General features: G+C 40.0%; 1 protein-coding gene across 1 annotated transcript in view; it reads left to right on the top strand.

Moving 5' to 3' along the window:
- eipr1 (EARP complex and GARP complex interacting protein 1) overlaps positions 1-9,746 on the top strand; it is a 43,558-nt gene that overhangs the window by 13,491 nt on the left and 20,321 nt on the right. Inside the window, exons 4-5 of the mRNA XM_046856473.1 lie at positions 3,591-3,747; positions 8,469-8,568. Of these exons, the coding sequence (XP_046712429.1) occupies positions 3,591-3,747; positions 8,469-8,568 (257 nt within the window). The remainder of the gene's footprint in view (positions 1-3,590; positions 3,748-8,468; positions 8,569-9,746) is intronic.

Raw genomic sequence — 9,746 nt, 5'->3', positions numbered from 1 at the left:
GTGGTAATGGAACATGTCATATTTTGGCACTCCCGACTCTCCTCTCTCGCCATGAAGCAATTAAAAGAATTAAATGAACACACGACCGATTGGAAAGGGAAAATGTAATTAAATCCAGCGTTTATACGAGTGGCGCCTATGGCCTTGACTGTTTTTTGACAGTCTGAAGAAAAGAGAGCGACGACTTTCTGTGGGAGGGAACGAAAAAAATATACGAATGTGATTTTAAAAATTATTAGTTATTTTCCTTTTTGATCATGGAAAATAGATGCAGATGCATAAGAAGTCACAACCGAGTTCAAAAGAAGCAACCTAATTAGCATGGGGCTCGGGCTGACAGAGCGAAAGGCTGCTGAATTCATGCTCTCACTGTACCCTGCACTGTGCTACATTACATCAACCGCATGTACTGTTAAATCTGTAGCACTGATGATGTCATAGTTGCAGCATTGGGAATAATGCAATAAATTGCATTAAACACAATGTAAATTCACTTTAGTTAGTGCTGATGTAAAAAAGGTGTGAGTATTGATATGCTATGAGGAAACTACTACGGTTACAGTGTGCAAGATGTATAAGCATTACCATGGTTACAACTTATAAGATGTATGATAATTTTCATGGTTAAAGCGTGTAAGATGTATAAGCATTACTATGGTTACAGCATATAAGATGTATGATCATTGCCATGGTTACAGTGTGTAAGGTATATAAGCATTGCCATGGCTACAGTGTGTAAGGTGTATAAGCATTGTCATGGCTACAGTGTGTAAGGCGTATAAGCATTGCCATGGCTACAGTGTGTAAGTTGAATAAGCATTGCCATGGTTACAGTGTGTAAGGTGTATAAGCATTGCCATGGCTACAGTGTGTAAGGTGTATAAGCATTGCCATGGCTACAGTGTGTAAGGCGTATAAGCATTGCCATGGTTACAGTGTGTAAGGCGTATAAGCATTGCCATGGGTACAGTGTGTAAGATGTATAAGCATTGCCATGGCTATAGTGTGTAAGGCGTATAAGCATTGCCATGACTACAGTGTGTAAGGTGTATAAGCATTGCTAAGGTCACAGCATATAAGGTGTGTGTGCATTGCCATGGTTACAGTATGTGAAGTGTAATGCTCTCACTTTTTAGTAGATAAAGCTGGTGAATACAGAGTTAGGAATCTCTCCAGATCCTCCAGGATCCTGAAAATCTTTTGTAGATTCCTCTTCAGCTCACCCACACGATTTCATTACGCTTTAGATCACCGAAGCCCTGAACTGTTCTGTGTGGATGTAGATGTATGTTTTGGATCATCATCCTGTTGAGGAAAAAAAACACAAACCCTATTGGAACATCCTGGCAGAGGCTGCCAGACTTTCATATCTCCTGGTATTGAAGGGATTTCGTAATGCTGTGCACCCTGCCATTGTTCCCACAGCATCATTACAGATCCTGTACCATACTTTACAGTGGGAATTATTTCAAACACCTTCAATATTTGTTGTCAGTATTCTCGACTTTTCTGACAATTGAACTCTGTTCCAGTCTGGTAACATAGAGCAAATTATAGACACTGGGGAAAAACTCTACGTTTCAAATAATCAGTTGGCATGAAGGTGCTTCTGCCCACCTGAAATCTTTTCTAACATTTCTTTTTATTACGTGAAAGCACAAAATACACACACGCACGTTTCTTCCAAGCAGGTTTATTACATCTCCCATTGTTTTCATTTCTTAACTATTGCCATACCAGTGAATATGATTTTCAGGCACATAACTATTTATAACCTCTGCATCTTTTCCTTGTTTATTTATTTTATTTTTTTTGTAGATCAACACTAGTGTCTCATTTTATCAGTGTAGTCAAGTCAAGTAAAGTAGTCTTTATTGTCATTTCAACCATATACAGCAACATTCCCCGAGGACCAAGGTGCTACACAAGACAATAGACATGACCAAAAAGTAACACAAATACAAAAACTACACAAAAACAACTGCATCATCTGCAACTTTTTTGTCCCACCTCAGCTCATCTCACAACATTTACGCTATGCTTCCTCTCAAGGTTTCTTTATTATGCCATCTCGGGAAATTTTTCTTTGCCACAGTCGCCACCGGCTTGCTTATCATGGACAAACTTACACTTGTTTATTTTTATCACCACATTGTCTGTGTAAAGCTACTTTGAAACAATGTTCTTTGTTAAAAGCGCTATACAAATAAAAATGAATTGAATTAAATTATTTAAGTGACTTTTTGGCTACTTTGTAGTTATACTGAGAATCCAAGATATAAGCAACTTTTACTCTCTACTTAACTACACTTACATTCATAGCATTTATTAAACTTCCTTATCCAGAGCAATGTACAAGAGTGCTTTGAGTCCCTGTCAATAAATACAGCGGATCCTCCGCATGTTTGATTTGGTACATGTTTTTACGCTGGATGCCCTTCCTAACACAACCCTCCCCATTTATCCGGGCTTGGGACCGGCACTGAGAGTTCCTGGGGTTGGTTCCCTGACTGGGGATCGAACCCGGGCCGCAGTGGTGAGAGCGCAGCATCCTAACCACTAGACTACCAGGGAACCAACCCAGCCACTCTCAGTGTCGGTCCCAACCCGGATAAATGGGGAGGGTTGTGTTAGGAATGCGGAGGATCCGCTGTGGCGACCCCTCATGGGAGAAGCCGAAATAAAGTTTATTAGTTAGCTATTTATTGCCATAAAGCATTTTATAGAAATGCTGAACTCTGAAATCACTTTGCTGGATTCAAAGATTTCAACACCGTCCTCATTCTGATTTTCGCACACCTACTTCCTGTGTGTGTATGTGTGTGTGTGTCGAACCTGTTATTATAATGTAAAGCCTCTGTAGCATCACATGACCATATAGTTCATCATACTGCGATAATTAGCCGACTTGCTTTTGCGCCCTACCCCCTCCCCCCCTCCGTGAGCGCCTTGGAGTTAATTGCACAGATAATTGCGGACCCAGGCTGTAGGCTTTGATTGATTGTTTTTCATTTAGCTATTCCTTTTTTTTTTCCACTCGGGGAATGAAATCGAGAACAGCAGACTTGTTTTTTTTTTCTGCTTAGCATGTATGGCTAGCATTAGGGGAAGAAATTGTGCTTATTAGTCAAATTTGAGTTCAAATCCGTTTCCTGTTTAAAGGGATGCGCGTGAAGCGGGAAGAGATAGCGGGCGCGTGTGGCGAGGCATGCCTCTAGAGGCAGCATGAGACAGGACAGACCCTCATCCATCATTATCCTGTGCTGAAACAAGACCACACACACACTTTTTAGTGTGTGGAAACATGCATGCATTCTTTATTTCTTTCTGTCATTCTTTCCTTTTTTTCTTTCTGTCATTCCTTTCTTTCTTTCTTTCTCTCTTTCTTTCTTTCTTTCTTTCTTTCTTTCTTTCTTTCTTTCTTTCTTTCTTTCTTTCTTTCTTTCTTTCTGTTGTAATGTGTTTTTGGCTTACTCAATAAGAATGTGTATGTGAATAAAATGTTCAGTGGAGGGAAGGATTCTATATGTGTTAGCTTTCCTGAGTGAGATTCTGACATGTTTTTGTGTTGTGTGTGTGTGTGTGTGCAGTCTCAGACAGCCGCGTGTTAACGTGCGCAGCGGTGTGGAGGATGCCCCCGGAATGGGAATCAGGCAGCCACGATTCCCCCGACGATTCAGCTCACAGCCCACAGGCCCTGCAGCTCCTCTGTCACCTTGACAACACGGCCCACGGCAACGTGGCCTGGTAAAACACACGCTATCGATTTCAACCCTACAGCAGTTCTCTCTCTTCGTTTCTCTCCTCACACTCGTACGCGCCGCTCACGCCTCTATTGCGAGTAATCTGTTCACAATCTCTCTCTCTCTCTCTCTCTCTCTCGCTTCACTCCAGCTATCACATTTTGTATGTATTTTTTTCCTTATTCCCTGCTTTCACTCACATGCATTTGTTCTTCACTACTCCCACCTTACCATGCGTCCTTATCTGTCACTTATTTTTTCCCTGTTTTATATATATAGACAAAAAGAAAAAGATGTAAAATGGGTTTTTTGCCTGACCTACATATTTCCATTGCTTATGTGTGCATGCCTTTTGTTTTAGCACTCCACACTATATCATATGACATCATTTATAAAAGAAGAATAAAGGCCTGGATTGTTTAGTTTATACGTATGTATATATGTATATATGAAAATTTAAATTTTTTTATTTATTATTTTTTACACATATTTAAAGCATTGCTGAATGACAGTCTCCAGTTTTTAAACTCCAAACTGTTCATTGATAGAGCTTGCACAGTCATAGAATTGTCATTATTCTCCCTATATAATAAAAGAGTCAAAGCAAGGGCAGGTTGAACACAAGTTGGGAAGCTGCATTCTGGATCATTTGCAGAAGACAAGTTGCATTCAGAGGTAGGCCTGCCAGCAGTGTGGTGCAGTAGTTCAGTCTCGAAATGACAAGGACCTAAACAAGCACCTGAGCAGCACGTTTGAATATAAATGGTTTAATCCTTTGATGTTATAGAGAAGAACCCGACAAGAATGTGTCACATTAGCAACATGTTAGAGAAAAAAGGACAGTTGATTGTCCATGGTTACCCTGAGGTTACGAGTTCTGGCTGAAGGGGAGATCAGACAGTTGTATAAAATACTTACCTGTAGACCAATCACCTGGAAATCACCATATAGTGTTTACAAAGGGTTTATGTTAAGGTGTTTGTTACAATACAGTGTCATTTATAACGTTATGACCACTGTTAGATAAAGTGAAAACCACTGATTATCTCTTCATCATGGCACCTGTTAGTGGGTAGGATATTTTAGGCAGCAAGTAAACATTTTGTCCTCAAATTTGATGTGTTAGAAGCAGGAAAAATGTCAAAATGAGCAGTAAATCGCAGTTTGGATAGGGCTGCATAGCCACAGACTAGTCATGGTGCCCATTAAGATTGTGGACCTTTAAAGAAGTAGATGCCGACTCCGCAAACATCCCGAACCATTTAGAGACGTACCAGCGCCAATTGGATCCCACTTCATGTAGATTTTGGACATTGGACCTCTTTGAGTGTTTAAAGGCTCTGCCATGGAGAAGCTGGTGTTGGATCTATAATGATCACAAATGTTGAGCTATTTTATGAGTTGCTCAGTAGCTTCTGTTTCCATAACCTCAAATTACTGTAAAAGACTGTAGATAGGACATTACTCAAAATTTTACATTCCAGTGCTCATGTTAGTTCTCGCTCTCCAGTGTTCTGTATTGTTTTAAAGACTATAATCACACTCTTTATATCACCCAAATGAGGATGGGTTCCCCTTTTGAGTCTGGTTCCTCTAAAAGTTTCTTCCTCATAACATCTAAGAGAATTTTTCCTTGCCATAGTCGCCATGGCTGCTAATCAGGGATAAATACACATTGTTCACCTTAACTGTTAAATTCTGTAAAGCTGCTTTGAGACAATGTCTGTTGTAAAAAGCGCTATAGAAATAAACTTGACTTGACATTAGGTCATAATGTTATGCATGATAACAGAAGCTAGTTTAGAAACCATAAGACTGTTAACTGATAATTACTATTTACTATAATAATAATAATAAGAAGAAGAAGAAGATTTCTGGTGTGTTGCACCAGGCCAGGTGACACATGGCAAGCTGTATGTTTGTTTATTCAGTTCCTCTGACAGGATAAGAGGGTTTCTAGAGCGTAGTTGTCGTCTTTCCAGGTTTGAGAGTAAAATCGTATTGAAAAGCTCCTCTTACATGACACACGTGCTTCTCCCTGATGATCTCTTAAAAAATCAAAGTGCAATGTAGAGAGAATAACTGACTGTTAGTGAGTGCTGCTATTATCAGTTATTGAAAGCGTGTTCTTCAAAAGGTGTGTGTGTGTGTGTGTGTGTGTGTGTGTGTGTGTGTGTGTGTGTGTGTGCGTGTCTGTATAAGGAGGTTGAATGGCCTCCTCTTGGCAGAGTGCAGGGGCACAGTGTTGGAGCCCTGGGGTGGAGATTGATGGTACTGGTGTCTGTCCTTGTAAACATCTCAAGGGCAGGAGGTGTGTGTGTGTGTGTGTGTGTGTGTTAGTTAGAGGCAGTGTTCATGTGCCTGAGCTTGTTTATACGTATGCAGTTATAAAGGGTGTGTGTGTGTGTGAGTGTGTGTGTGTGTCTCTGTATTGGAGCGGTTCACACTGTGACTGTCTGTTTTGATATTGGATTTTTTTTTAAAGATGGCTGCCTCTGCACACTTTGACAGCATGAATGTCCTCATTCTCTGTTGTAAGGCCAGCTGCATTTTGACCTGTCTCACTCACTCTTTGTTCTTCTACAGACTCACAGCGACTTAAATTCTGCCAGATAAATCAAGCTTTAAAGGAAACCCGGCCAGAACGAACTGTTCGCTTCAGTCGGAACCAGAAAGCATTTTCAATAGAGTCTTGTTTTGAATCTTGTGCGCACCTAGTAATCAATGGCCATCGAGTTCCTCATGGCCAATCAGGCCCTTGCAGGGGGCCGGGAGGAATTTTCAGACCCGGATTGTGACTGCGGTGTGAGATGGCGCAATCACGAGTGTGATTTGCACTCCGAGCGGGCCGCTTCCAGATCAATGGAGCCCAAGAAAGAGCGAATAGTAACTGCAATATGTAGGTCAGTCAATACTGGCAATAATGATAGAATAATCTCTGTGGGGGATGGCAGCCAGTCGATCTTTAAGCACATCTTATATTGTGTGTGTTTTCTCTTCATGGTCTGCATTCTCCCTGAAGAGCACAGGGTCCTTGAACAGCCTTAAATGATTTTTTTTTTCCCATGTAGGCGTTTAATGCCATAGTCATTGTTGTGCACATAAAGAGGAGTTAATACCGAAATGTTTGCATTTAGGTCGATATTCTACGAGCTTATATGCTGCTTGGAGAAACTTTTCCACATCCTATTCATGCCAATCAGCTTTAATATACTTTCTCTGTTCTGGAATCTTTTCCTGCTTCTGGTTTGTATGTAAGTAACATATAATCTGAACTTTTTGTATCTATGTATTTATTAATTATTGATATTATTTATAATTTGTAATTATTATTATTGTAATTTTCTAGTCTTATTTATGAGTCTGGATTTTTTTTGTCCTTCCTAGTTTAAACACACATGCCCTGTTGTAGGACTCATTTAGACACGATTGGTCAGGTAAAAAAAAAATCTGTTCTCAGATGAGGGTAATTTTAATAATCCAAATTAACTGCCTATAAAAAACAATCAGAATACACCAAAGCTTTCCTACTTAAATATAGATGCTATTACAGTCCTTAGACTTTAAAAAGAGTCGACCTTGTTAGAACCGGGGGAAAGGTCAAATATTTAAAAAATAAATGCTCTTATGAATGTCAGAGAGATTCATTTTCAGTTTCATATTTTGTGTGTATTTTCTCTTTTTTTTTTCTTCTTCTTGTAAACATGTTTGTGAGACAGCAACGAGACAAAACAATGGAATGGCATAAGCATATTAAGACTTTCCTCTAAAACACCATTTCACTCCAAAAGCTCATCCTGGACCACAGAACCAGACCACAGCCCAAAGCTCAATTTACCTTATTCTTTTTCAGGTTGCCAAAATGTAAGGACCATACTTCAACGCTGACTGGAAGATAGATCTGGTCATAACTTGCTACGCTTTATAGCTCATCTACATACAAAGTGGATTAGACAGGAATAGCAAAGTGGGTTAAAACTGAGATTTGAATATATTGAGGGCTTTTAAGGAAGCCATGAGGACTGTATTTACATATTCAAGGAGGAGGCAAAGAATCTGTTATTCAAGGTCAAATGTATAACGTTTTTCTTTTTTCCTTTTTAAGTCAATTTTCATGTGTCTCTGGTTTAATAAGACAGAAATATAAGGGACTTTTGCTTCTTTTAGAATTAAAAGTAATGAACAGAAATCTCAAAGTGAAATAGAAAGAACATAAGGAACAAACAAATAAAAAAAACTGGTGAATGTTCCATGTCTGTCTTTGACCGAGGGACAACTACGGTGTGCCAAATTACAACTCAACACTACAACACTGCCTGCACCTTGTGAGAGCTGTAAAACAGTCCTCGCATCACTGTGTCATTTATATCCTCAATAAAAGGGCTGTTTTCAGCCCCCATGATATCGTAACTCGCAAGACACGCATGCAAATTAAAGTTGGACAGAATCCCAAGAAGGATTTTATTTATTTATTTTTTTCACCCCTTATGGCATCATTCCTGTTTTCATGTCTGGTGCTGTGGTCCTGATGTGATACGGATGATTGTTATTCGGCTATAAATCCCGTCTTGATTATGACATTATACTGTCAAACCCAGCTGCAGAGATTTTATGTGTGCGGAAAAAGAAAGTTGGGTGTGTTAAAGGATGGGGAGTGTGGAAATGGATCGTTTTAAAGGTACAGGTGTGTTGATCGGAGTCCTGCCGTCTTCTCTTTCTCGCCAGCGTGTTGTGGGAGCCGATGGGGGACGGCAAGCGCTTGATCTCTCTGGCTGAAAGCCACATCGTGCTGTGGGACCTTCAGGAGAGCTCCACCAAGGCCACGGTAAGATAGCAGGTCTCTCGTTATTTGATAACCTGCTTTTCCAACACTGCACTTTCAGCCTGAGATCGGAGCCTGTTAAGCAAAAACGCACCACCACAAATGTATTGAAAATAAAAGGAATACGCTTTTCAAATTCTGTACACCACATCCGTAGCGTAGATGGGATTACTACAGATGAGATATTTAGTGTTTCAGTCTAATGAGAAATTCTAAATCTTTAGATTTGTTTTAATCGATTTTGTTTATGAAGTGAAGTCTGATGGCAGTTGTTGCGTTTTCAGTAACCAAAACTGTTTTCCACTCAAAGGTGTTGAAATACGAAACTTTTTTACAGCATGGTGAAATACCCCAGTGATGTTAGGAAGCTAGCCTCAGATCGCAGAGTCGGCCAGGATACAGGTGCACAGAGGGTAAAGGGCCTTGCTCAAGGGCCCATAAGTAACAGCTTGGCGATGCCAGGGCTTGACCCCCACCCCAGACCTTCTGATCAGTAACCCAGAGCTTTAACCACTTTATTTGGTACAGTAGAAAGCAGTTTTGGGTTTTTAAGCCATTCCACATGCAGTCAGACCCATGCAACTACTCTGCAAATGCATAAACAAATGTTTTTCTCTCAAAAAGAAAATATTTTTTTCATACTCTACCTTTACCTGTTTTATTCAGCTCAATCTGCCAAACAGGGAAGACGTTAAAAAGCAGCTTTTATAGAATTATACACCGATCAGGCATAACATTATGACATTCTAACATTATGACAGGTGGAAGTGAATAACACTAATTATTTCTTCATCATGGCATCTGTTAGTTGGTGGCAGCAACCTACCATTCTGTCCTCAAAGTTGACGTGTTAGAAACAGGAAAAATGGGAAAGCGTAAGGATTTGAGTCGACTGGGTCAGAGCATCTCCAATACTGCAGCTCTTGTGGAATGTTCCTGGTCTGGTAGCTTGCTAGTTGTGTGTAAAATATATAAAACAACAAGTTGTTGATGTCAGAGTTTGTATGCGTGATGATAAACACATGCCGGGGTATGCTTCTGACGTTTTTAATAGTCATGGTCAAAGGTTTTGGCGAACAACTACTAAGGATTATTCCTCATTGCAAAACTTGAACTAAATATGAAAACTGTTTGAACCCAAAGCCTTCAAACTTAAGGACATACAGTAGTAAAAGCCCCAG

This window comes from Silurus meridionalis, chromosome 8 (assembly GCF_014805685.1).
Source record: "Silurus meridionalis isolate SWU-2019-XX chromosome 8, ASM1480568v1, whole genome shotgun sequence".
NCBI classification, from domain to species: Eukaryota; Metazoa; Chordata; class Actinopteri; order Siluriformes; family Siluridae; genus Silurus; species Silurus meridionalis.
Note: the sequence above shows the minus strand (reverse complement) of the source record. Positions and strands in the feature narration are given on the sequence as shown.